Genomic DNA, 27,902 nt, shown 5'->3' on the forward strand with positions numbered 1-27,902 from the left:
ACGGTATTTCACGCCAGAAAACCGCCTGAAACTGTATAAAGCTCAAGTGAGGCCACACATGGAATACTGTTCTCACCTGTGGGCAGGAGCGCCACAGTACCAACTCCTTCCGTTAGACCGCATTCAAAGTCGGGCAGCTCGAATTGTTGACGATCGGCGTCTTACTGTCCGGCTCGACCCACTGAAACTGCGTAGAGATGTTGCATCTCTGTGCATCTTCTACCGAATTTATCATGGGGAGTGCTCTGAAGAATTGTTCGGATTGATACCTGCTGCAGATTTTCACCATCGTACAACCCGCCATAAACTAAAATTTCATCCCAACCATCTGGACGAGTGGCGGTCCTCCACCGTGCGTTTTTCAAGGCACTTTCTTCCACGCACAACCACTCTTTGGAATCAACTTCCAGCAGCAGTATTTCCGAACCGATACGACAACATAACCTTCAAGAAAAGAGCATATTCCTTTTTAAAAGGCCGGCAGCACACCTGCAATGCCGTAGGTGTTGTGGGTGACCATGGGCGGCGGTAGTCACTTACCATCAGGTGAGCCGCATGCTCGTTTGCCCCCTGTGTTGTAAAAAAAAAAAAAAAAAAAAAAATACATGTATGTAGTTAGACATCATGTAATTAGAGCGGTTATGACAAATTTTATACATATTGTTATACACCTATGAAACATGTTTTTTTTATTGCTTTTGTACATATCTAGAACCCTTTCCATCAACATAATATATGTCAGAGATAAAACATGTATTTTCTTAGAATCATGGCTAGATTTTTGTTAGATGGATTAGTATTATTTATTTAGATAATAAGCTAGCTCATTTTTATTTGCCAGTAGTAACGATTAGATTTAAACAAACCAAGCTCAAGTATTTAACTATTAATATAATTGCTTTTAGGTATATTAATTTAATTCATGACCTCTGTTGATTTTAATTAAATTTTCCGTATTGGAATGTTTTCAATCTATTAAGTCTGATAAAGGCGTCACCTTATTTCAATTGGATGTCAATTAAATTGCAAATTTTCCTATACAATATTCAAAATTGAATCATTTCAAGGGAATGGTCCTTACTATAAGCATATTGAAAATGACAAGGAAGCTCTTAGATTTTCATATCTTATTAAGCGGTTTATGCTGACGCTTGGTATCATTCATTTCTATGATAATGCAGCTTGTCATATAATTTGGTGGCATTTTGTATACCTACTTATAATTTACAATTTGTATTTTGTAAGATATACTCATCCAAAATCGACTCAAAATTGGCAAATGCATCACTTTATATATATTTCTTTTACAGTTGATTAAATAGTACTCCAAAACGTTCAAGAGATTCTGAAATATAGTACAAATAAATTGTAGCGTAACTCTCGATAGAATTATGTGTACAAAAAGTATGAAATTATATTTATTGTACACTCATATTATGTACAAACATATTGTGTTTATAAACGTTTATAGAAAATCATAAAATATTAAAGAAGATTCGTATTACAGTTTTCAATCAGAATTTTAGAAGAATTTTAAATTGTTAACATTCATTTTGACAAAATTGAGTTGAGACTCATTCCATTATATCCAGAATCTACACTTAACTTTGGTCTATGTATTACAGGTGTATAATAAATATTATTAACGATAATACTTAATCTGAACTTATATAACATTTAATATATAAGTAGCCTAGTAATATACTTAATATATGTCTATATTCTAATAATATAAAGCAATGGTTATACATATTAGAGACATAAACGTGCAATCAATGCCCATAGTTTTAAAGGTGTACATAAGTTACTGTAACCACTTACGATCAGGCAGAACTTATAATCACCACCGCATTTAAAATATTAAAGTATGCACAAAATTTTTATACACCTTCCTTCTGTTACACAGAGAGAACTTTTCGCAACAAAGGCGGACAGCGGTACCGCAGCGGTAGATAGAAAGCTGTCCTCTTCATCAGCTGGCAGTATGAAGAATAAATGGTTGAAGGCCTTCAGAAGTCTGAAGCCCCCGAGCGCACCACCACCTCACTCAGCACCACCTGACAAGTATGTATACATTTAACATAATCATATTATATAACATTTGACATATCTTTTGTCATCATTTCAAAAGCCTATTTTAAACATTCAATTAATATAATTAATAAAAAGCAATATAGCCTATATTGCTTTTTAAATTATTATTATTATTAATAAGTTAACTTTTGATATACTTAAATATTTCCATATAAAAATATACCTACATATCTATTTTCATTTGTTACGCAATAAGTTGGTGAATTAATGTTAATACATTTTTTATAGCTGTAACTTCATTGTGTGCGTAAAAATAGTATATACCACATAATACTGGTTTTTTATGTGTTAACAATGGAAGAAACAGTTTTAGAGGCGGTGCAAAGTATAAACAAATTATAATAGTCCTGTAAATATCACTTAAATAGTACAAAAATTGGAGATATAAATATGAATTATTCGATATTATTATGTATTTTTCCAGCATATAAGAATATATATATATATATATATATATATATATATATATATATATATATATATATATATATATATATATATATATATATATATATTGTTTAGCATTATGATGCAAAGTTAATTTAAATTAAATACAGAGTTATCATTAAATTTTAATTACCATTAAATACCGTTAAATTAAAATAACAAAATACTAAATTGATTAATGTAAATCTCGTGTTGAACATATGAAGGCAGGCTTCTTCGTCGATGACGATATACGAGATTTTACAGTATGTATGTATTTAATATTATCTTACTTGACCCTCGACCAAGTAGAGCATCTACAGCTAACTTATAATTATGCTTATCTATTTCAAATGTAAATACGTAGCCTTGCCGTCTATAACCGGGCTAGAGCACAATATGAAATTTAAAAGCTATTCCAGCATGGAGTATTCTTCATTTTAAATAAAATGCAGATTATTTGCAGAGACTTTGGTTTGGACTCTATTATCTTCTGAAGTTAAGGTCAGATATATTATAAAATTATGATATTTTCACATAAAGATCAAGATAATCTTTTGTGAGTATATCTAATGAAATTAATACTCTTCCGAAATCTTCTAAGATCATAAGAATAAGAATTCATAAGAATTCTGCTACGACTTTAAAACCCAAATTAGTATTTTTCTTCAGAAAGTTTTAGATTCTCTCAACTGAAAAGACCTACGCCGAGTCAGTAATAAGCCTCGAACTAACGAAAAATTCCTAGAAATAATTTGAATGTTCAAACATTGTCTGACATAAGAACATATAAAACAAACAAGAAAAGGACACAATTTGAATATTGTTAAAACAAACAAATTGCCAATAAACGGAATTTATAAAAAAGGAAACTCGCCATCATCCATCGTAGTTTACTGTATAGTCGAATGTTAGTAGATTGTAGGTTATGTCATGTTGGTAAAGCCATACCTATTGTATAGTAGTACAAACATCTGCAGATCCAAAAGGACAGGATTATAGCAGATCATTTATATTTAATAAGAAAACTGTACAGAATTCTATGGTATGGTTAGCATGCCATGCATTTGTAGCAAAGGAATCAAAGGAATAATTATTTAATGTTACTAGTAGTGGATTGTCTAAAATTCATGTACATGAATTAAAAAGCCTCAGAAATTAAGCTCATAACATATTAAAAAAAACGTAACTCCATCCAATACTTTTCGTGAATGTCATATAATATAATACTGATTTCACATTCTTTACTCCAGACACTAATGAAGAATCTATAGAAGAAGCAATATTAATAGAAATTTATTTAGCTAGCCCAGAAATCTAACATCAATACTCATATTTTTATGTAATACATGTTGCAAAAACGACTTAGAAGAGATTAGGTACTTAGAGACAAGACAGTAAGCTGTATTAAATCCTTATATTTACTTTTAGTATCTAAGATTGTATACTTCAAACACTGTTAACAGCTTACACAGATTAAAGATTGTGTCTCACAAAAAAACTTCAATTGTGACAAAATTCAAAATAACTATTAATAAAATATTAGTACAAACTGACTCGTCAATGTACAGGAGAAGCTTAGATACGAGTATATGGAATCTAGAAAGAGTTTTCATAACTCAAGCAAACAAAGTATAACAAGAAAAGATGTGATAGAGGTGCATAAGAGAATAAATTACCTATCTAAAGATTGAACATATTAAATTTTGTTATCCACAATTCAACTAAATAACCATGTAACCCGAAATTGAACACGATTTTAATCTTCAAACGTACACTAGCACAGTGACCTAGAAATTGAGGACTAGTGGAATATATAGGTATTTTCCTAACAAAATGCATCTATGGACTATGCTGTGCCCATATAAACAAACATACTTACACCAAGTACACTTTATTATTTCAACAAACAAAGATCAAAAGTGAAAAATTGAAATGTAATATATTCTAAGGATAATAAAAAAATATGCACTTACGCTGTTTTTCTTGACACATATATATAAAATTCGATTTAAAAGGTCAAAATATATTTCAATCTATCTTACGAAACACTTATTTCTACTTTTTGGTAGGAGATATAGATATTTAAAGACATTAACACTGTTTGTAATCTATTATTATAATTTATATAATATTAGAAGTATCCCCTAGTTTCATTCATACAGATAAATAATACCAAATTTCATTTAAACCTTATATCGGTTTAAGTATAGTTACATATATCCAGAATTCCAGAAATCTTTACTAAGTTATAATATTATATAGGTAAGAGTCTTATAATAAAATTGAAAATTAAATAAAACGCAGCAAGTGTCTATACTCGTACCTTTACATGGTAAGTTAAATCTGAAATGCGATTACTGGGGCAAATAACAACACGCATACCTAATTCTTAAGGTTTCTTTAAAGGTCTTTAACGAGCATAATTCTAATCTCGTTTAAAATATTATTAAATAATATAAGACCACGTCATTTTGTAAACTAATTCCGGTAGATACTTATCCGTATTCCTGAAAATAATTGACACGGCGATTCATAAAAAGTATTATTCATATTTCGAAGAAATGTATTGCAAAACTCGTGGTAAGAATTTCAAGGGCGCTTTGGTGGTATTCTAAGAATGGCGATCAACACGCTTCTTATCACGTTATACCATCAAAGGAACGAGAAAGGGTATCTTGCAACAGCTGCCAAATATATAATCGTTATAGTATATTATTACTCACTGTTATTGGTAAAATATTATGACAGTAATGACAGGTAGGTTAGTCAAAGACATTAGCGATCGATCTCTAATCTTCATCTCTGATACAAAAATTTCAGTATCAAATTATAACTATTTTTCCCAAGAATTCAGATGAGTGGATTTTGAAAGTTTTACCTACTTCGAGGTGGAATTATCAGTCTTTTTATTTTTGTGTTTACCTAATCTATATAAATAGATAATATGCAAAATTTTAGGATTTTAGGTTCAGTGGTTTCGGCTGTGTATTGATATGTAGATCAGTCAGTCGCTTAGCATATTATTTTATACATATAGATAAAATAATTATTTCATGGACGATTATAAATTACATTCATAATCGATTTTGATCTGAACTAATTAAATGTAATTCTTTATAGTCCACTATTGTAACACTTTCGCTGAACTATTAAATATTAATTTTAGAATTAGGTTTAGGTTAGAATAAAAATGTCTTCAGAATTGAATCCATCAACGGCTGAATTTAAATAACGATAATTGATGTCTTTTAGACTTTTAGAGCAGCATTTTGATGTTATACACGTAGTACTTACAATAAAAATGTTCGGTTTACATATTATTTATTTTTTCGCTTATATTATTTATTACACTAAATACTTACTTAAAAAAATAACACAAAAAAATGTGTTTCTACATTTTTTACCATTTTGTCTGTATATTTGTTGCTAGGAAACGTAAGTAATAACGAAACTAGCAACTAAACTAATTTAAAAGACATAGTGAACTAATTACATATATTCATCAAAATCGCTTCAGTTCATTAAAAGTTATGACAACTTAAATTCAACCAATACATTTTGTCCTAACTAATCGAATCTCAAAACTATTTGATCTATGAAGTTGAAGTTTATTTCCTTGTGGAATATAGACAACGACTATAAAAGCACTTCCAGAAATCCTCATAGGAACAAGGGATAACGAGTTTGTCGTATAATTTCGATTCAATTTATATAAGTAAACAATAAACGTAAACCATTTTCAATTTTTAACGTAAAAACATAGATTATTTATTTATTTATTTAAGGCAAACAAACAGCTAAAATAATACATAATTATATACTTAAATAGTAATTTGGTAGCCTTTAGAATTTGCACAAAATAAAATACAAGTAAACGACATACAAAATTAGACAATACTAAATTAAACAAATATAAACAAACATTATATAATACTATAAGTAGAAAAAATATCTAAAAGAGAAGAAACTTCTAATATTAGGAAACATATAGATCTTAGGTCAACTAAATAACATGTTAACTATCAAAGAATGTTCCATAAATGTTATTTTGTTTATAATACCAACAATATAATAGTAATAATAAAGTGCCTCACAATCACATCGATTGCCTAAATCTCGATCTAGGGAACACATCCCAAAATACCCAGACCCAAGCCAGTTTATAAATGTCAGTTTTTTAAATTGGCCTAACCGAAAATCGAACACAGGGCCTCATTTACGCAAACCAATATATACAATATATAAATAAATAAAAAGAGGGTTTTTTATTTATTCCATATCATCAATTAAAGGAATAATAATAATTTGTGTAATAAAAGTCACTTGTTATAAAATTCATTAAATTGAATATATTTAAAAGCTTTTGGCAAACATTTCTAGGGAGATGCTCTATCATTCAAAATATCATTGATCAATATTACTGAATTATTTAAAGACATCTTTGACTATGTACATAGACACTAACATTCGTTGCACGCTTTGCCGTCGGTAATCTCGAGTGCTTATTGTAAATAATAAAATAAAATTGCAAAGCAAACTACCAAATCGATTTTTCAAATCTGCGGATAATGTTATCAAACTTTTCTTTATAATATTAATGAATAAAGGTATAATGTGTATACAGGTATCTATATTACTGTAATACAGATATAATATCTTCATATTAATATAATCAATTCAGTGATCTGGATACTCATAGAGAATACCTATAATACTTAATAAATTTACATTAATAAATGAAACTTATGTCTGTAAATATAATATTATAATTCTACCACATTTGATAATACAATTCGTTCAATATAAACATATATTTTTTTTATTCACTTTCAATTTTACTCATATTTAATTCATTATCCTTGCTTCTGTCATGGCCATTTTCTAAAATGGAGAAATATATGGATTACTTATTTATATATTAATATTCACTGTAATTTTTTTTAATATCTCGAGGTGTAATAATTAATTAGATAAAAAATACTACAGAAAAATACGACATAAAGGATGTCTATTAAATTACATTAAAAGGATGTCAATTAAAATTACATACACCTCTAAATATTAATTGACATGATTTAAAATATTTTTTATATTGAATATTTACTTGTTAATTGCATTATTCTAATTGTAAATAACATGAAAATGCATTCACACGTCACAATTCTGCACAATCATAAAAATATGGACTGTATTTTAATCATTTAAATTCGTGTATCATTTTCATTTTGATGTTTCTCTCTTCTTGCATCGATAAAGAAAAAATCAAATGTACCACGCGGTGTCGACGGTAATGGCGATGAGGTAACTGTGCCCTGTAGGTGTGCGCCTCTGTTGATAAATGTCTCCCTTATCCCGTCAAAGTACTCGAACTTTGCTCACGTAGACAACAACTTTACTATATTCAGCATGCATTAAGGATTATTACACTATCTATATACATCTCTTACAGTCTATTAAACTAGTGACCCCAATATCTTTTATAATTAAGAATTAAATTAATGAAATCATGATCCGTCCCTACCTTGAAGTCCATACATTATGATCCTTTAAATATGATAGTGTAATTGTCCCTTAGTATAGTTATTTTGACTTCTTTTATGCCTGATTTATATTGGTCATGATAGTACTTAATCACGGTAGACAATAGTAAGCTATCTATGACTCGTCATTGCCCGATAGGTATACAATACTGTATTTATATAATACTTAAATTCTTAACAATACGACTAAAGTAATTTGGGCATAAAAGCAAAACTTTCCAATCACGGCTTATATTCCCTACGTTTGTACACAAAGCACTTATATATTATATGCTTGAAAACATTGTTGACCACCCTCACTTACCTTGCATGTGACATTGAAAATGACATTTCATGTAACCAATAATGCTTAAAATCCAAACCCTGTGACAACAACGGCAGTCATTAATAGTTCATTTTACTAAAACATAGCTCGTGTATACAATGTTCGAAATTCGAGCGATTTGGATTCATTATCAAAGTACAAGGTCATTACCGGTGGTTACTGACTACCTCCCAGACGTGTATTCTCCTCTTGACCTTCAACTTCATGGGTCGATATCGATGACGCGTATTACCACTGATTGTGACAGTTCGTAAAGAGTACACAGTGATAAATGACCCACTATACTACAATCTGCTTTGAATCTCGTAATTGCTCAGCGCGTACGCTAAAGGTCGTGTAAACATTTGCTTATTAGTATTATTTAAAATTGATTGTTTATCGAACAGAAGTTAGTTGTTATTAATGGTATAAAAGTAGCCAGAATTATTTATTTGGTAATATGTATTTGGATGTTTAATAATAATAATAATGTTGTTTTTATTTTGTAGGAGAAATGGTGCTGCACGAGACGCAATGCGTACCGGCGGTGATTCTGAAGCACATAACTTTCAGGAGTACACATATAAAAAGATTACCCCTTGTGATGTGTGCTCGCAAGTTCTCAGAGGTACCTAAGTTTAATATTTTTTTATTGTTTTCTTGTTAATTTTGTTATTCGTGTCAACATCAACGACCCAACATATTTTTTCTCTGTGTTAATCTACATTCAATACTTCTACCTTATACATTATCCTAAGACATTTATTTTATTCAAAGAATAGATTCGTGTCGATAATAATCACAACCCAAAAATCTACTATCATTACGTTTAACACCATCAGTGCCTGGCACATTGTCACAAATATTGATATAACCGTAAATTCTTACCGTAATCAACCAGCACCTACAGTAACCCCTCGTACCTTGTACGAACAGCTTGTTTTTGAGGTTTAACGCTACATCGCTATTTTATGTTCTATGTTTTTGCCGAATAACAATCGTTCTGTACGAATTTATATAAATTTTTTATACTAAAAATCAACGAAGCGTCTCACCTTATTCGAGCGACAAGCCTTTTGTCAGATGCCATTGAACCCCAAACACCGATAAATCCACTACCTATGCTTAAGTGTTACAGGTCAACGACTAAAGTACACTGGCAAATGTTTTTATATGCAGATTTAAGTGACGGTATTATTTATTAAACTACTGGTTTAATAAACAGAAACACACTTGTTCTTGTATTTCGGCATAAAAATAATTATTTATTCTTATAGTTTTAACTTACCAATTACAACATTGCTACAGGGTACAAATGGGAAACTTCTCATAAAAGAATGATGTAGCCTATTTTGATCGGTTTCCACCATTAACGTTCCATTTTCATTTCTTTAAAGAAAACATAACGTACCAGGTACTATAAAGTTAGCCAGGTAGTATAGTTTTATATAGACTTTGTACGTTGTAAATCGTCTATTTGGATACCTCTGCCCCACTTATGTTTGTACTGTGAAATCGCTGTGCATATGACAGTGAAATTACAGGATACAAAAACATAACACCTTGGCCCTCAGGAATGGCGAACGAAGCGTATTATGAATGTCACAGTGTATTTTATGATGACTATAGTGTATGATGATCTTACTGTTTATGTCTATAGACGATGGTGACCACTTTCCATAAGATGAGTTATCAGCTTAATTCTAAGTTGCATAAAAAGTTTTTGTCTGACCCTCAGAGATGAATAGGAAATGATAACTCTTTTCGGACTTTATATATTAAAATAAGCAGTCTTGTTTAAAAATAGTATATATTTTTAGGACACACGCGTCAAGGTTTAAGATGCCGTCTGTGTAAGATGAACGTGCATACAGACTGTATGCCTCAAGTAGGAAAGTGTCAGACAAAATCTCGACTACTTCGCCGACAGAAGAGCACCTCGGAAATCGAAGCACATAGAGTCCAAGAAACCGCATTTGATGAAGAAAGTAAGTTTAAACTTAAATATGAAACTTTTTGGATATAATTCATGGCATTCCTATGTTATATTGGTACTTATAAAGGTAGATTCTTAATATTACTTTCAAAAGGTACTGAGCTGATATTGCATAGTCTTCTATAAGAATGTCTGAAATAAAAAATTCTCTTTCGAATTAAAAAAAAAATTAGTAATAAACTTTATACCTAGCTCATTTTTTTATGAAGATAAAATAATATTATATTATTATAAAACTTGATTTTTGTCTGTTTGTTGTAATTATTTATGAAAATTAAAAACAGATGCAAATTGAAGAAAATCTAGACTCACATAGTTATGTGAGCTCGAAATTATTTCCCTTTTTGGTTGCATTTCGTAATTTTAATATTTTTTGAAAGCCTTTTAAAAACAAACTTGATTATTTCTGACTTTCATTTAATATTGGACACTTTTTTTGATAATTAGTATTATTTATGACTTATGTACAGAACATGCTTTCAGAGATAATGGTAAGTTTTGTATTAAATCGAATATCATTGATGTATAAATCAAATATTTATAATATGTATAAGGATCGATATATTGATTAGGTTTTTAGTAATAATAATTATGTTATTAAAATCTGAAAATGAAGTTGATTATTGTTTTAAAATTTGAAAACAAAAACAACTTACTTGACACGCAATAGTAGAAATCCGGTGAAAATATAGTTTAATCACTTAGTCATCATCAAGCTTGCGAAAACTACACATATGCATAGACACGCAACAGCTAAATTGAACACAGCCGAACAAGTTACTGTTACGTTGTCCAGGGGTGGAGGACGGCTGGCTTCCAGGACAAAGACTCACCAAGATCTCCTTCAAGGGATCGGTCGAATTCGATGATGATTTCGATAGCAACTATGATGAGGGTATAGTATTATCCAGCCAGGAGTGACCCATCTGCACTATTCTGATCCGAGCATTCAATAACACCTAACTTTCGACGAAAGTCGCATTTTAAAACAAACAATTAGCAAGACTACTAACAAAAACAACACCCTAGCCTGACTCGCCTACATAGTAACAACTGTCGAGATTCATGTTACCTTCGTGGTTTCGGCGATAGCGTTTGACTCTAACCGCCTTTGATGCTCAGAGGAGGAAGTGGATCAGACCTACCAAGTTCTGAAGCGAGCCAACGAAATCGCGAAGCCGGGTGGCGGGGAATCGCGCGGGGGCCCCGTAGTGCGGGTGTCAGCACCGGAGGAGACGCCACCCGCGCGCTCGCCGGCGCGCCCATCTGGCGGGCTCACTGTCGCGCCGCAGCCCGTCTCCTCTAGCTCAGGTGTGGCGCCGCACCCGAGCTCGTTCGCTTCTCCGCTCGAGCCGCGCCGTAGGCCGTTGGTCGTTGCCGGTCGCGGATATATGCGCGCTTGTCCCTTATCTCACTCTATGCTGCTAATGGAGTGAAACATGTGTGCGATGCAGTACATCTTCATTTAAATTTTAAGCAAAATTCATCAATCAAAACCAGACTTTCATCAGTATTAACGAATATTGAAAAATGTCGCACACATTGTCTCCCTAGCATATTGCCATTTTAGGTGAGTTATTGGACAAGATCGTTCATATATTTCGTTAACTGGTGGCGGCCTATCGGCAGCTTCACTCAGGTCACTCGTTTTCAGTAGTGTGGAGTTGTTTGCACGCATTGGTATAGTCGCGGGCGCAGGGCGGGGGCGAGGTGCGGTCGGTACTGAGCGTCGGTCGGTGCTTGTCGGTAGGCGGGGCGACGCGGCCCGACGGCGGCGTGCGGCGGCGACTCTTCGCCGGCGTCAAGAGTTTGTCCATGTGGGGCTCGCGGTCACGCCGCGGCTCTCCGCAGCACCGGTCCATTTCACTGCCGGAAAGTACGCGCCCACGGCTGCAGTAGACCATCGCCCTTTCATGCAGTCTCACATCTGTGAATTACAAGCTTTATTTGTCCCGTCTTTCTGAGTTTCGGTGCCTCATTTTCGTTGTGTGTTCAGTATATTTGTTTATAATTTTATTTTCGCGATTGCAGTGTTAGTTTAGACATAGGACTACTAAACTAGACGAAGCTCGGCAAACACACCTTAGTTGCTTTAACCTATCCTTTCACAGGAAATACCATACTTCATAAAATAGGCAAATCGACAAACATTATAATGTTATCCCTTTCAATTATGCGTTTCTTTATTTTATTTATTTACGTTGTGTTTTATTTTCTTTATAATTTATTTTGTTTTGTTTATGTATTACTTTGCAGAGTCGGAGGAGACAACGACGCGACCATTCGGACAACCCCTATGTTTCGTTAATGAAAACGGTGACCCTCCACCATCTATTCTCAAGTCCACGGCGAGCGTTCGCAAGAAAAAATGATTAGCAATATTTACACCTTACGGGAATGAAACTATTTAATCATAAAGCCTAAAATCTAGGCTAGAGCACTGACTCAGCGCGGCATTTTGGCCTGTCCCTAACAGCCGCCTCTCGGATGACTTTATCATAATCACCCCGAAGCGCCCCGCGTACTGTGATATATATATTGTTACTGTTACAATAAAAGTAAAAAATAAGCTTTCTTTTTTATCTGATTCTACCCTATTGATTGCACTTTTTTACTCTTTAATAAATTCGAAGGCGTATTTACTACAGTCCAGCGTTTAGATGTAAGTGTGCATGGCTTAGCGCAGCGCGCTGATGACTGCATGCGTTTTTGGGCCGTCATAACATTATAACACGATTTATTCATTATATTTATTATCTGCAATTCTAACTCGTACAATATTCACGTCTCAGCTTCACAGCAATTCACTAATCGTTTTAAAATACTCACTTCGAGCAATTAACACCGACTAACACTACGAAATAAAAATCGTTATTATCTAGTTCGTCGCCAATGTTCGCAAGATCGTAACAATTTTTATTATTTCACCTTTTACTAACAGGATCTTCTGTACTCGACAGGTCTGAAGATATAGGTATAATAGTTTTAATACATTTAAAGACTCGTACCTGTTTACTTGTCCACACAGGGTCAATGAAGAACTCGAAGAGTGCCCAAATGTTGAGGCAGGCAGACCGCACCAGTCCCTTACCTGGTACCAAAAGATACCGTATCTAAGCGAATCCCTGTAGAATACTTATTTCTATGTTGATTGAGAAATTCATTGCATCGATGAGAATTTTCTTCATAAAATTCATTCATGGTGCCACTTTTATGTTACGTTATCCAAAAACGCTGCTGATGACGGGCTGCATCTGACAATTAATAGAAACTAAATACAGTAGATATTAAAATAAACATTGCAATATCATTATATAGGAAAGCCTTCACTTTAGTAGCATTAGGCGTAGTTCAACTTGTAGCTGTTAGGATTGAATCACATTCAAACTAGGTATCGTTCTTTCTACAGTTACTATTTTTTTGTTTAGTGTTTTTTTTCTTATTTGCATTGCTTATGCACATTTTTCTATAGTGTATTTTTTTTCTTTATTGTAATTGAAGTGAAAACTATTTTGCCTGTTTGTAGTGTTTAACTGTACATCTATAACAATAAGATTTACGAGCTTTTATAACACTTATTATGCTGTACGTTATATTATTATGTGTTATGTTTTTATATATGCGTATTACTGTCATTAAAAAATATATTTAAAAATTAACTTAATTTTGTAAAAGCTCTTAATCTATAAATATGACCATAATTACTAAACTTTTTATTTAAACATCTTGAAGTCCATTAGTATAATAATTTTTTTTGTATTCGAGTAATAAAACTCTACGCCCATTTAACCGATAAACATTTCATTAATCATCACATGTCCATCAGTTAGGGGAACAAACATAGAAATGGTGACGATAACATAAAACAAACTACTGTGACGGGCCCTTTATCACTATTTGACAATATTATTGTAATATGTTACTCGTTTCTGTGAAAGATAGTAGGGATATGATTTAGACAATTTCAAGGGACGGCGTAAGTGATCCTGATTATACCTGTTGTAGCGCCGCATTCGCCGAGACGCCAAAAGTTGAACCTTAGAATGAAGAGCCTGTCCTTGGATTCACCGGAATGTGGGGAGCTGAGAAGGCGTCCTACTCGAGACCAACCGCCCTCGCAGGGCAGCCGAGTCCTATGTACGATAATTGCTAGTAAATTTTATGCCTGGGTCCAAATAACCTGCTTCTAACTTTGCAATCATGCTTTTAAATTGTCAGCTACTCACATATGAATTCTTGAATGCGTCATGAATATGATATTAAATTAATTTAATTATTTTATCTCTAATTTAATTGGTTTGCTTCAATAGTCTACTTACTATTTGATCGCTTTTGGTCAAATAGTTATGAATGATGTTAATAATACAACAGTATTCGGTTCTTTGGACTCCGACAAATTAATGTGAAGCAGTGTTGTGAGCACACCGATGTTCACCTACAGGTTTCCCTTGGCTTAGCTTGTGTGTATAGCATATAGGTTTACTCGTGTTGTGCTGTTTAGTGAATTCCCTTATATGGTGCGCTTTCGACGTCGTTCAAAAGGTGATCACAACAAAAGGCTCTGTTTTTGTACTCTACTTGTGTCGTCTTTTGATGTTCTGTGGGGACTTACACCGTGTCATCCGAAATAATTTTATGAATTGGTGTAAACTAATAATAAACATATTCGAACTCATTTCACATTGGAAAAAATCATTTAAATATAAGATTCTCCACAACTTTCTGGCATATCTGATACTAAATTTATATTATTTTTTCTTTCTTTTTTGATGCATGCAATTGATGCTTTCTTATATTTTTTTAGGTAAATGCAGAACACATTGCATGAGATATGGCTTTAATAGAATCAATAACCACACAGTTCCTAAATACATAGTTTCATGTACGTTAACATGATTATGCTATAATATGTATATCTACTATAATATAGATACTATCTACTGCTAATAATAATGTTTTAAACAAAATACCGCTGTTTAGTTATAATATTTCTATCAATCCCCATTTCGTTTTCATTATATTCATATTCCACTATTTGATAAAATTCAAAAATCTAAATATAACTTATTAACTTTCTTGTATATCGTAGCATTATTATTCTGCAGTATTTGTTATTTGAGTAGATATTTAAATTGAACGTAGTTTCTGTCACGATATTTGCATCTTATAGTTGATAACAAATAACAGACTAGTTTAAAGCTATTAATTCAAAATTATTAATGAGAGAGATTATTACCTGATGATGTGTTTCAATAGACTTATTTTTATTTTACTATATGAAGTATACAAGCATAATCAAGTACGTCACCCATAAAATATAAACAACTCAGCACATACCAAAGTCAAACTCACTTGAAAATTGTATGCACTGATTTAATAACGATATTGATGTATATTCATGTGTTTTGATAATACATTAGCATTGCAAATTGTAAATCCTCCCATGACCATAAATTAATTGCTTGTTTGCTATCTTAGTAGTATTAAAAAAATGATTAACTATATACAACATTGGTACTGGTGTGCGTAGCGCCGTCTTCACCGGTACACAGCAGGAGACTTTTGAGCACCCGAGGAGGTCGCATGAACAGCGTGGAACTCCCTGATGAACCTGACAAGAGCCTATCATCCAATAGTGCCAGCCCGTGCCCTTCGCCGGTTAATAAATCTAACGTAAGCACTACATTCAATCTCCTTAAACAAACAATAAGGCCACACTATTACGTCAATCATTTGATTGTCAAGCTAGGATACTTTGTAGTATGAGATATGAGGTAACGAGCGCTTGGGAACGCGACCCAGTACATCTAAATTCGAGCCAATTTCAAAAAGTTCGTTTCCTAAATCTGCTTGGTCGAGAATCCAACCCTAGGCCTCATTTATCCAAAGCAACGTGCCTGACTACGCTATATATTACAAACAAACAAACACTTATATTGATACATATGTATGCCTGATTGTATAGAAACACGGGTCAGAAATAAATATTTCATGTATTTCGTTATTGTTCGTATAAAATCTTCTATTCCAATAAATTCAATATTTGAAGTTTGGATTAAATCTAATACCCGCTATCTATATATGCATACTTTCTTTATAAAACTAAAAATAATATTATTAACATTTTATTAGTGAATAAAATTAAGTTTTTAACAAACTATGTAAGTATTTATATATAGAATCTAATTAACTTCCTTATGATCGCATCTCTAGATTTATTTAATAAAAAATATCGTCTATTACACTTAAAAAATCTTATAAAAATATAACTTGACTAATAAAAATACTTAATTGGAATTAAATACTTATAGCATTTAATATAATTTGTCTATATTGAACTTTGTAAAAAAAATGTTTGCTTTTTCCCTCAGAAACACCAACGGTTGCTACCAACTAATCTCTACGTGATCTTATATAACTTCAAGTCTCGTCATGCTGATGAATTGGACCTAAAAGCTGGATACAAGGTGACAGTGATCGATACTTCAGACCCTGACTGGTGGAAGGGCAAATGTTTAGGCAAGATTGGTTACTTCCCTTCCAAATATTGTACCAAACTGCAGGCTGGCGAACGTCCGTTACAAGTTACACATAATTTACAAGTAAGTAACTAAATTAGTAGTAAATGCCTTTTTTTATTCTAAGGAATTATTAAGATTTACATCTGTTACTAAAGTACATAATCGTATAACCCGCCACAAAATAAAGCCACTAAATTCCATTTCAACCCTTTGGATGAGTGATGGTCTCCCATCATGTATTTTTCAAGGCACTTCTTCTACGCGTAACCACGCTTTGGAATTAATTTCCAAACAGCAGTATTTCTGAACCAATACGATGTCAAAGAGCATATTCCTTTTTAAAGGCCGGCACCACACCTACAATTTCTCTGGTATTGCGTGTGGTTATGGACAGCGATAGTCACTGTGTAGTAAAAAAATTCTTGAACGCATTTTTCTGTACTAAAAAAGACATATACTCCTCTTAGATAACTATACGAGTATATCTACTACTTGTTTACTTTTTTCTATGACTTTACAGTAACGATGTGTTTGGTACAATAGTACTTGTGGACACGTTTCTTACGTTCAATGTTCGATTTTCGATCAAATCAATATTCGGTACAAACTTTCTAATTGATTAGTCTCCATATTGCAGGCTGTATCTCGAATGTCTGGTAAGGGATTATATTGGTTATATTCTGGATCGAGAACCGAGGGAGTTAAAATAGCCACTTTAAACAACTTCAACATATAACGTATTACTTTATTCTATAACCTTTATTTTTATATACGAATATGTTGCGCAACATCCCTGCCAATTCTAAACCTAGTTTGTAATTATTTCGGTTTCTGATGGTTTATTAGTTCCGTGTAAACTTTGCCAAGTCTGTTTTTTTGTGGATCGAATTTTTAAATAATTCTCAAATATTATTAATAATATTACAATACATTTCATATATATTTTATTTAAGAAAATGTATTACATATTTCATGTTTCATCAACTGGTTTATACAAAATTAATTATACCTAATCGTGATTTATATAAAGTAGCCATTTTACCCTACAGCGATTTATATATTTATATTAGTACTATTTATTATCTTCTCTTATAAATTTAATATATTGCGAAATATCTAATTATTTGCTTACTTATCTACTTGTTATGTATTTTTTAGGTATCCGATGGTGACAATGGGTTGATGCTTCTTCGTGATCAAATCGTTATTCAGGTAAGATTATTTCATATAATTAAACGTAAAAAATAGCATTTATAATCAATTAAACTAATGTTTGTTTAGTATTATTTTACAAAAATAAAAACAAAATACGACGAATTAAATTTTTAATATGGCTATAAAATTTTAATCAATAAAAATGTGTCCTATCTACTTTTCCATTCATTATATAACTATTTATTTTAGTATTAATTTCCATGCTTTATAATAATTAAGGCCAGATATTTTTTTTAATGGGTTATAATAGTAACTGCGCCTGCGCTATTGGTATACACTGGTGGGGAACCAATGAGAAATGATAGGTGACGATGAAAGCAGGTCAGTTATTCCATCGTGATGAAATTCAATTAACTAAACCAACAGTTTCCTTCTATTTAAAAAAAAAACGTTGGAAGCAACATTTTTTTAAAAGCATATTTTCTCTCAAAAATACTGACGCACGATTTATGCAATAAGTAGTACAGTATAATCTACGAGTATGATGTCCAATAAGTATGCTAATTATGTCGTATGTAAGACACATAAACTCTCTCATAAAAAATGCAATTTTTCAATTTCATTTTTTTTGAGGTTTCCCTCAAAAGCAATGACACATTAAAAATGCAATGTTCAATATTTTTTCTAATTATGGTGTTACATTTTTATATATAGGTTGGCGATGAGGTAGACGGCATGGTGATGATTCGGTCAGGTGATAACCGCCAGGGTGTATGTCCAATTAAGTTCCTGCAGGAGGTGTGACGCTTTAAACTTCCTAACTTCGATATTGTGAAGGTAATACATCCGACTTTAAATATACATTATAGTTAAACACTTACTGAAAAATCAAATGACCGCCGAAAAATTACGCGACTCGCCGATTTCTGCAGGATACATTTTAGAGTGTGCTCAAGAACTGCATGATCTGATTTCTTTTTCACCCTTTTGGCATCGGACGACCAGATGGTGCGAGAACATCTACCCTTATGTTGTAGACATACTATTTACGAAACGTTTTGCGTCTTTCTTCATCATGCATACGGCCAAGGAATGGAACTCTCTCCTTGCTTATACTTTTCCATCCAAATATAATCTGCACCAATTTAAGGCAAATGTGAATAGCCTATTCTTGGGCTCTCGAGGTGCATCTTAGACCACATCATCACTTTCCGTCAGCTGAGGTCGTGATTAATCGCGGGATCCTTCAATAGTAAAAACAAATCAATCAATGCACAGCCAAAATTACTGGAGCTTTTCGTTAGATGGGATGAAGTCTGAAATATTACTCATATATTTTTTTATATAATACAGAAATGTATTATAAAACTTTAATTTATTGTTGTATTGTTTTATATAAAAAGAGCTATTTGTAACGAATTAAAATATTAAATAATTATAAAATACTTTTTGGAAATACCCAAGAAAATAATTAATATGTTTTGTGTGTGTTTGTGTTTTTATAAACATGCCTAAGAATTAATATACGAAAAACAATTTCAGAAACGCGGGTCATTATCAGAAGAGAGCAGACGGCTATATAAACCAAAATCAACACGTAGCGCTCCGGTCACGCCTTGCGAAAGTGAGATATCTACTTTTTCTGATAAAGCATGGTCAAAAGGATACGAACCAACTGATAAAGGTTATGAAGAACCACCAGAAGGGTTGTGGTGGTGGAGAAGACCTCTAGGTGTCCGACGTACGCAATGCAGGAGATGCGGGGCCTCATCGTCAACAAGGCCTCTAAGGATGATGCCATGCGCAGGAGTGGCTCAAGAAGAATACGAGAACGCGTCTCGGCCACTGATGTCTTGCGATCGCCCTCTGTTATTCGTCAGGCAATTTTTTTTATAAATTTATTTTCAAGCTTCAAGAATTTATTATGGATAATCAATATTATTAATTTAGATGTCAATATTTTGTATCCCTTTTGAATATCGAATTTTGAAGTTCAGCGGCCTACGTTTTATATAGCCTTTTAAGATTTCTTGAATTAAATGTATCCTATTGTTATACAAAATTATATTATATTTATTATTATATATAAGTCCAAAAGTATATAATACATAAAAACTTCGCGACATATCATTTTTAATATATTTGTTAATTTAATGGTAACATAACTTTATTAAGGGTAATAATTTTTATTGCAATCTATGTTGCTTATTATAATACAGCAGTTATATTTAAATTCTACAGTTATTGAAATGTCATCCAGGTATAGATAGGGTACCTTATCTATTTATAAGTTATGTAAACATATTAATTTATATTATGATATATCTGAATTAATACGTTAATATAACTATTGAAAATCAAATACAGATATACATATAACATACGTATACATCATACACGTCTCCCAATTAAATAAAAATATTGTTTTTATCAGTTTATTTACAGTATAATACCTAATGATATTTCAAATATTAATATTCCAATAACAATAAGTTAACCTATCTACCTATAAATAATATGGCTATATGATAATAAATGTGCCGAAATATAAATATATTCGATTTTCTAATAATTGTTTCTTACATTAATTTGTAATAAATTAGTTTCCTTTGTTTCTTTACTTTCGATATCTAAAGAATGAACACAGTATATAAAGTAATACCGTGCCATTTTTAAGTAGATTTAGTAACCATCCAAATATAAATTTAGACGCGTATATTAAATAAGTCTAATTTATTAATACAATTTAAATTTAGTATTTCACATGTTTAGTTTTCATTGTGTATCAGATTTAAACATTCGTCATAAAAATTCACCATAATTAAATTTGATAAATTTATTTCATTTATAAGGTACTTATTTCAAATTTAGATTTCTCTATGATATAATAAACCTATTTATATACTTAGTAAGTACCAAGTTACATTCCTAAATTAATATACCTACCCGTATTTAAGTTAATACATTAAACCGTCCCCTTGGAGTTTTAAGTACTATATTACGAGAATATTGCAATGAAGTTATAATTAAATATTATATTATTAATATATCTATATTATTATGGTATCTATACAAGAGTAATTAGAGAAAAATCAAATTTTGGTATAATAACACCACTGCACATTTAACGTGGAGGTATAAATGGGTGTGAGTGTGTATTCCCAACAATAGCATAATCAGTGAGAATATAATTATAATCTGTTTCGATAAAATTTAATGAAAATGTAAACAAAGGAATTACTCGTATTAATTCGAATATATGACAGTCGGCTGATGTCCAGGAAAAAAAATTAATTGATTGGATGTTTCAGTTGTTCATCAAAGCGGAATGTTTTTGCGATAAAATCATCAAAATTTGCTTACATTTTCAATAAAATATATTGAGAAACTGTAGCAATACACACCTAGTACAATAATGGCACAACTATAATTTTATAACTTAACAAAAATATTTTAAGCAGATACTTGGTTTGGTTTTTGGGTCATTAGTACTACAACTCAACTATGGTGTTTAAAATTTTTACGGGATAGATAGGGAAAAGTTCATTATGATTTTATGAACTACAAGTCTTTTTGGCTTACTATATACTTAAAAAAAAAAAAAAAACAATTTTCAATTAAAGAAGAATTACAAGGCTTGCAAATTTAGAACAAGCTACAATGACATTTAACCAGTACTCCTCCCTATCTTTCTCTCTTATTAGCTTATCCATTTTCAATTTACAGTTTGTTTGGTTTAAAATGTTTTATTAACATTTCATATCTATATTTAAAATGTGATGTTTTGCAAATGTGTCATTATTTTATGAGGTGCGTTTTATTACTTCTTATGACGACGAATGCTTTATTACTAGATATATACCTACCTACCTAACATAATAATTCATAGAATTTGTTGTAAGGTAGATAGGTATGCTTTACAATATGAAACTATAGTTACATAAAAAATTGTTAAGTTGAATGAATTCTGTCCCATAAGTGAATTCTTAGTAGTAAATGGGTTATTTAGTAAGGATAGCGTGATGTAGATGTCTAAAATATTTGATTATAATCTCATATCGATCATACATAAATAGTAAATATAAAAATATTTAAAACCCCGATAAATTTATTTCAGCTATTAATATGTTTCGTTACCTTTTTCAACATAAAATTTTAGCTTAAAAATAAAAAAAAATGATTAGATGCATTAATATGAAACTAATATATTTCTTTATTTAAAAGAAAATATTTACAAAATTACACTATTTAATTATTGATTACTCTACTGCTAGCGCAGTATACGATGCGACGATACGTAAATAACTATTTAGTCATATTTAGTCTAAGGTTACATCCAAAAACTGAGACGACCAAGATCATGTAAATGTTGTCACTCTACATTAAAAATTCTTTAATCTAATGTAGATTTTGCTTATCGTTTTTTTTTTCTTGAACTCGTAAATGTAAGTAAGAACACCTACATATAAGAAGTATATAGATATATTTATATCTTTGTAAAAATTATATTGATTTTTCGAAAATTTATTAATAGTTTATATTTTAATATCATGAGTTCTACATATAGTCATGTGAAATTATCTCTAATATATATTAAAACAATATATTCCTGTATAAAAAGTACTTTAGACATCTACAAATGAATGCAAAGTGTATGATTAGTTTAGCTACAGGAAGGACATTAGATATATGTATTCTACTAGTAAAAAAATATTTTATGAAAGCACAGCTTATTCGTTAATTATAAAGACATAATTTTAATAGATTAAAATTAATATCAGCCACGTTATTACGTGGTAATAAGGTTAGGTACTGAGTAGGTATTGTGCCCGTTCATACAGACCGCCTAGGAGAGCCTAGGAAAAGAGAGCAGATTATAATCGCATTTAAAATAGAGTTTAAAGATTATCGAAGTAAAATATTTTGTCACATCTCACTCCTTTTGTTAGATGTATACTAAATTTTGCATTTGAAAAACAATTGTTCAAACAGATTTTCTTCTATATGAAAATGCACGAGAGCTCTATTTTGAACTCGATAAAAATCTACTTTCGTCTCAAAGCTAATCTGTGTGAACGGATACTAACCCCCTTATTCATAAACACACCGAACGTCACATAGACCTATTTTAACTATTGAAATGTTTTTTCTTTTTCTTTTGCTTGAATTGCCAGTTTGATGGACAGTGACAAAATAGTCTAACAATTAAAATAGGTTTGTAGGAGTTTTTATATTTTTATGAATAAGGGGATAAGTGTCTAAAAGTGGCTACGTTCACTGACAATTAATAGTTAAACAAATTAATTTATTTCTATTGAATACAGGTTTTTTAACTAATGTTATGTATTTATTGGTCATGGTTCACGTTAAGTGTAATCTCATTTGTACCGTTCCAAATTCATATACAGGGTAAAATCAAATCATTATTATTAATTTTCCCAAAGGAACATGGGTCTATTGGCTGCGCCTAGCTATTAAATTAGTATGATGCCGTTACTTATGACCTACCTTTTTTAATTTATAACTCACAAAATTCTGACCTATCTTAATATATTCTAGAGCCATGGGTAGATTTTTTTAATTTTACCTATTATATTGCTGGCAACTTTGTTTTTATCCTATATAATATAAGAACGTTATCAATACAAATACCTAACAAGTGTCACATTGTTTTTACAAAATTTAAAATTGAAAAAAATATTATTTATTATCTATTCTTAGACACTTTATGGTACAAGTGACTTTATACTTAATAAAATTTATTTCTTTTGCCGATTTTAACTATTATCTATCTTATATATTTATAAATACCTGCAGATTAATACGAAAAGAATCCATATGTACGAACTATGCTGGATATAAGGAGGTGCTATGTAGCCTGATCAAGAAACTAGATACGCCTATTTAATTTTGTATCTTGATAATAAAAAGACTCGTTTGTTAACGCAACTCTTAAACCTTTAATCTTGAAAAACCTTTTTTATAGTTTGAATAAGTATTATAATGAGGAAGAATTTCTCAAAATTCTCAAAAGAATAGGAAACATCAGATATATCGAAATGAAATTATAATAAAGCAGTGGTTGGTTGTTATTGACTTATTATTTATCTGAAAATTTTATATACAATCATTATTTTCTTGGTCAGACTACCTTATATGTTTGTATAGATATTTGATTGCAATTTTACTTTAAGATATATTGTTATATATATTTTGCGTCAAAATAGAGAATATTGAAAATAAATTGTAATACCTATTCGATTAACATTGATACAGAATATAAATCTTATTATGTTTAGATACATTTTGTACCAAAATTAAAAGAACAACAATAATTCTAGTTTTTTCCCCTGTCCACGGTGCATAGAAAGGGTTTTATACAAAATAAATTTCCCACACCGTAGTCGGGTAAAAAAATATTTGTCTTATTTATTTATATTTAATGTAAAGGCTAAATAAATAAGGTATAAATTTAACCAAATGTTGACCTACGTGTTAATGTGATAGATATAGAATAACCTGCTAAACAATTCCCAAGTGAGATGTTTTTATTGTATCGAAATGGATATTTTATTATAGAAAGTAATATTATATAAAGTGATAAAAATATATTATTGAATTTACATAAATGACACCTATAGATGTTTAACTTCAGACTTTGAAATTTATGACACTGTGTTTTTAATTAAAAAAAAATCTGATGAGAATAATTTGCGCCCGAAATTTAAAACTGAAAAACTTTGAAAACAAATGTACTGTTTGTTATGATACGTTTTCAAAGTAACTAAAACATATCTCCTCAAATATATGTAAGCCGCTTGTATGGGAGAACAGATACCTCTATTCTGCAGTAAACATTTATTTATAGACAGCATTTCGGAGACTACTAGTTCCTAATCTCACTAAAATACATTGTCGAAATATAAATAATAGCTTTATAATAATTTATGTCCTTTATAATAGGGGAAAATGGGGAAACACAAATACCTAAAAAAAAACTGAATTAAACACAAGAAATATTATATAGATCTTCCTTCTGTCTCCTAAATAAGATTTTATTTCTTACAACTCTGTATTGTTTATAAATTAATGTTTACTAATGAACGGTCGCTATAATTCTATACAACCTACATATTCTAAGTACCTTAGTACAGTGATATAATTTCAGTACACTCTCCACTATCTAGGTGCTGCAAAAATCATAGTGGTAGTAACAGCACAGTGTGTCAATTTAGCTAAATCTGAACAAAAGCCACAATTAAATGTTAATCATGAACACGAATTATTCAATGAGCTACCAATTAAAAAGTACACCAAATATTAGATATAGCAAAGACGTATAATGACTTATTGCCATTTATAGGTAAGTATTCGTGAAGAGAATGCTCGTTTAGAAAAAAAATGTATTGTCGCTTATTTTTTGTTAATGATGCGTTAATTTATTTTCAATGTTTAAAAATGTTGTGTTAGAATAAAATAAATTGTGTCATTATTTGATATTTCCTTTTAATCATAGTACCTAATTTTCCCATCGATATATCTAAACACAGCGACCTCTGCCATATAGAGTTCAATTTTACTAAACAACTTGCTTACCAAACGACATTAAAGTTTTAAAGCTGCAACTTTGAGACGTATTTAAACAGATGGCGTTACTAGCATTGATAATCATAATCATTAAGGTATAAAATATATAGTTATGTAATTATAAACAGATTAACTACTTAAAAACCCATATCTAAAATAATATTTTTCAACATTCTTGAAAAAAGTAACACACTACGGAATTCAAAGATACGCAACATTTTTACTATTTATGAGCTGATTTTAATGATGGATTTCTTGATTAAAAATTTGCTTTTCCTTTTTTTAAGTAACTTTACCTAACTTTTTCTGTACCCGTTCTAATTATATAAAAATTGAAGTTAATTGTTATTTGAATTAATATTAGTAAAGTAAAAGTTCGCGTGGATATAATTTTTTCAACAAATAATTCAAAGATTTGCCTTAAGACTTCTATACAATATTTAACTAACCGTGACACAGCTTTATTAGACTATTTTTGTTACTCAATTATATTACTTATTTATTTATAAGTTTAAAAAAGTACAGTAGAATATCCGGGAATTTACCTCATCATATCTATTTATTTTAAACGAATTATCTAATATATAAATTAAAATATCTACATAGACAATAGCAGAAAGGCAAATCTTTCATTGCTGAAAATCCGCAAGTATCAAAACAATTATTACAATACTAACTTATACCCGCGACTTCGACCGCGTGACCACAGTATGTTTACTGGTCGAGAAAAAATGTAGCCTATATGCTTCTTCATCTCATGTGGTACGTGTATACCCAATTTCATGGTGATTGGTTAAGTCGTTAAGGCTCTATAAGATAACAAACATACAAACAAACACACTTTCAAATTTATAATATTGGTAAAATACTAACGTAGATTTTTCACTAAACCCACTTTAAGAATTACTAGTTACCTATTATAAATAAAGTAAAACGTCCCTATATCGATTATTAGAATTTAGCAAGCCTTTTTAATGTAATCAATATGAATCAGCAGCAAATAATTTGACGTTACCTGATAATTTACTTAGAAGTTGGAACATTTTGTATATTGATATTATGTGCAATATCACAGATAAATACAAAGAATATACAAGTACAGACAAACTGGGAACCTACAACAATTTATTTTCTAAAGAGAATTACTTAGATAACAGTTTAATTGCTAACTACCTACACTTTTAAAATTTTAATATCAAGGAAAACAATGGGAAGAGAAATGTAAAAAGGTGGAAGTCCATCACAAGATCATCTTTAATAATTAAGTGTAATAAAAAAAAATATAATTACATAATAAAATTCTAACGTAAGTATCGAACCGAAACAGTTGAAGTTGCGCTACGCTTCGTGCGCAGAATGGCAGGCGAGCGTGGCGTGGTGCCGACCCTAGCCACTGCTTGCCGCTTCCACGGTGTGTCGATAACCCTGTAGCAGCGCGGCCTACCAACCATCACGCCTGCGCCGGTGACGTCTCCGAAAGGCGGCATAAAACTGGACGCATTCCAATATATTCGCAAACGTGTGCTTATATTTTCGTATGCCTTAAATTACTGCATAATTTAATAAAGCTTCGATCAAAATGCATTTATTCGTAAATAAAATTTCATAAAGTGATTTTTAAAAAACTAAAAATCACAAAATAAAGTAATTATAGTGTAAAAGAGGCTAACCGCTAACACTCCAGTGTGCTGCCTTCGAATGAATTGACATTCCAATACACAGATGGCAGCACTGAAAATATTTGACATTCCGTGGATTCCAATCGCAGTGGGCTCGGCTCAAATGTCAAACGCGACTATTTCGTCAATAGACTCGTGGCGCGATAGTTGGATCTTATGAAATAATAACAAATATAATAACGTATTTGACAGACAATGTATAAAAACTATAGAAGTTAGTACATTTTTTCGTGGTGCAAAAACGAGTAGCGTATCGTGTTGTTCTGATATATGTGGCTTGAGTTATTGCAGTTCCAGTAGTTAAACTAAGTATATTGATTTTCATTCTTCACCGGTTTAAACAATTGTTACGAATTTTCAGCAACATAAAAATTTTACTAGTTTGTGGATATAAACAGAAAGACGTAAAACATAATAATTATTAAAAGTAAAACGGTTTAAATAGTGTGAATTAAATCAATTTGCAAAACTTCCTGGGAATAACAAACAACGTAAGTGTTAATTTTTTCTTCATATTTTTCTATTTGGTACTACTATGCAACATTTTAGTTTTAGGATATCAGTATCCAAAATAAGTATAAACATAGTATCAATAAC

General features: G+C 31.0%; 2 protein-coding genes and 2 long non-coding RNA genes across 17 annotated transcripts in view; 2 read left to right on the top strand and 2 right to left on the bottom strand.

Moving 5' to 3' along the window:
* The window catches only part of LOC113511962 (uncharacterized), a 196,549-nt gene extending 171,015 nt beyond the window's left edge, over positions 1-25,534 (top strand). For 5 of the 14 annotated variants that reach the window (XM_052894452.1, XM_052894463.1, XM_052894453.1 and 2 more), the window contains 12 exons: positions 1,907-2,064; positions 7,780-7,824; positions 8,877-8,995; positions 10,188-10,355; positions 11,486-11,674; positions 14,369-14,500; positions 15,168-15,245; positions 15,894-16,036; positions 16,735-16,965; positions 18,043-18,096; positions 18,754-18,876; positions 19,582-25,534. In XM_052894452.1, the coding sequence (XP_052750412.1) occupies positions 1,907-2,064; positions 7,780-7,824; positions 8,877-8,995; positions 10,188-10,355; positions 11,486-11,674; positions 14,369-14,500; positions 15,168-15,245; positions 15,894-16,036; positions 16,735-16,965; positions 18,043-18,096; positions 18,754-18,843 (1,407 nt within the window). In that variant the 3' untranslated portion in view covers positions 18,844-18,876; positions 19,582-25,534. Of the gene's footprint in view, positions 1-1,906; positions 2,065-7,779; positions 7,825-8,876; positions 8,996-10,187; positions 10,356-11,159; positions 11,259-11,485; positions 11,675-12,113; positions 12,240-12,619; positions 12,933-13,391; positions 13,458-14,368; positions 14,501-15,167; positions 15,246-15,893; positions 16,037-16,734; positions 16,966-18,042; positions 18,097-18,753; positions 18,877-19,581 lie in introns of those variants that run through there. The other 9 variants (XM_052894456.1, XM_052894458.1, XM_052894457.1 and 6 more) reach the window with 9 other exon arrangements.
* On the bottom strand, positions 611-11,585 carry LOC128200586 (uncharacterized). The gene is made up of 2 exons (XR_008252787.1): positions 11,509-11,585; positions 611-2,057 (listed from the first exon to the last, which is right to left on the bottom strand). It is a non-coding gene; the product is annotated as an uncharacterized LOC128200586 (long non-coding RNA).
* Positions 25,535-26,862: 1,328 nt separating the features above from the next.
* On the bottom strand, positions 26,863-27,433 carry LOC116413565 (uncharacterized). Its single transcript, XR_008252795.1, has 2 exons — positions 27,297-27,433; positions 26,863-27,176 (listed from the first exon to the last, which is right to left on the bottom strand). It is a non-coding gene; the product is annotated as an uncharacterized LOC116413565 (long non-coding RNA).
* Positions 27,430-27,902, top strand: part of LOC113511964 (transcription cofactor vestigial-like protein 4) — a 47,310-nt gene continuing 46,837 nt past the window's right edge. The window contains exon 1 of the mRNA XM_026895699.3: positions 27,430-27,796. The gene's annotated coding sequence lies outside the window, so the exon portion shown is untranslated. The remainder of the gene's footprint in view (positions 27,797-27,902) is intronic.

The sequence above is a fragment of the Galleria mellonella genome, unplaced genomic scaffold (assembly GCF_026898425.1).
Source record: "Galleria mellonella isolate WM207_F2 unplaced genomic scaffold, CSIRO_AGI_GalMel_v1 utg213, whole genome shotgun sequence".
NCBI lineage: Eukaryota > Metazoa > Arthropoda > Insecta > Lepidoptera > Pyralidae > Galleria > Galleria mellonella.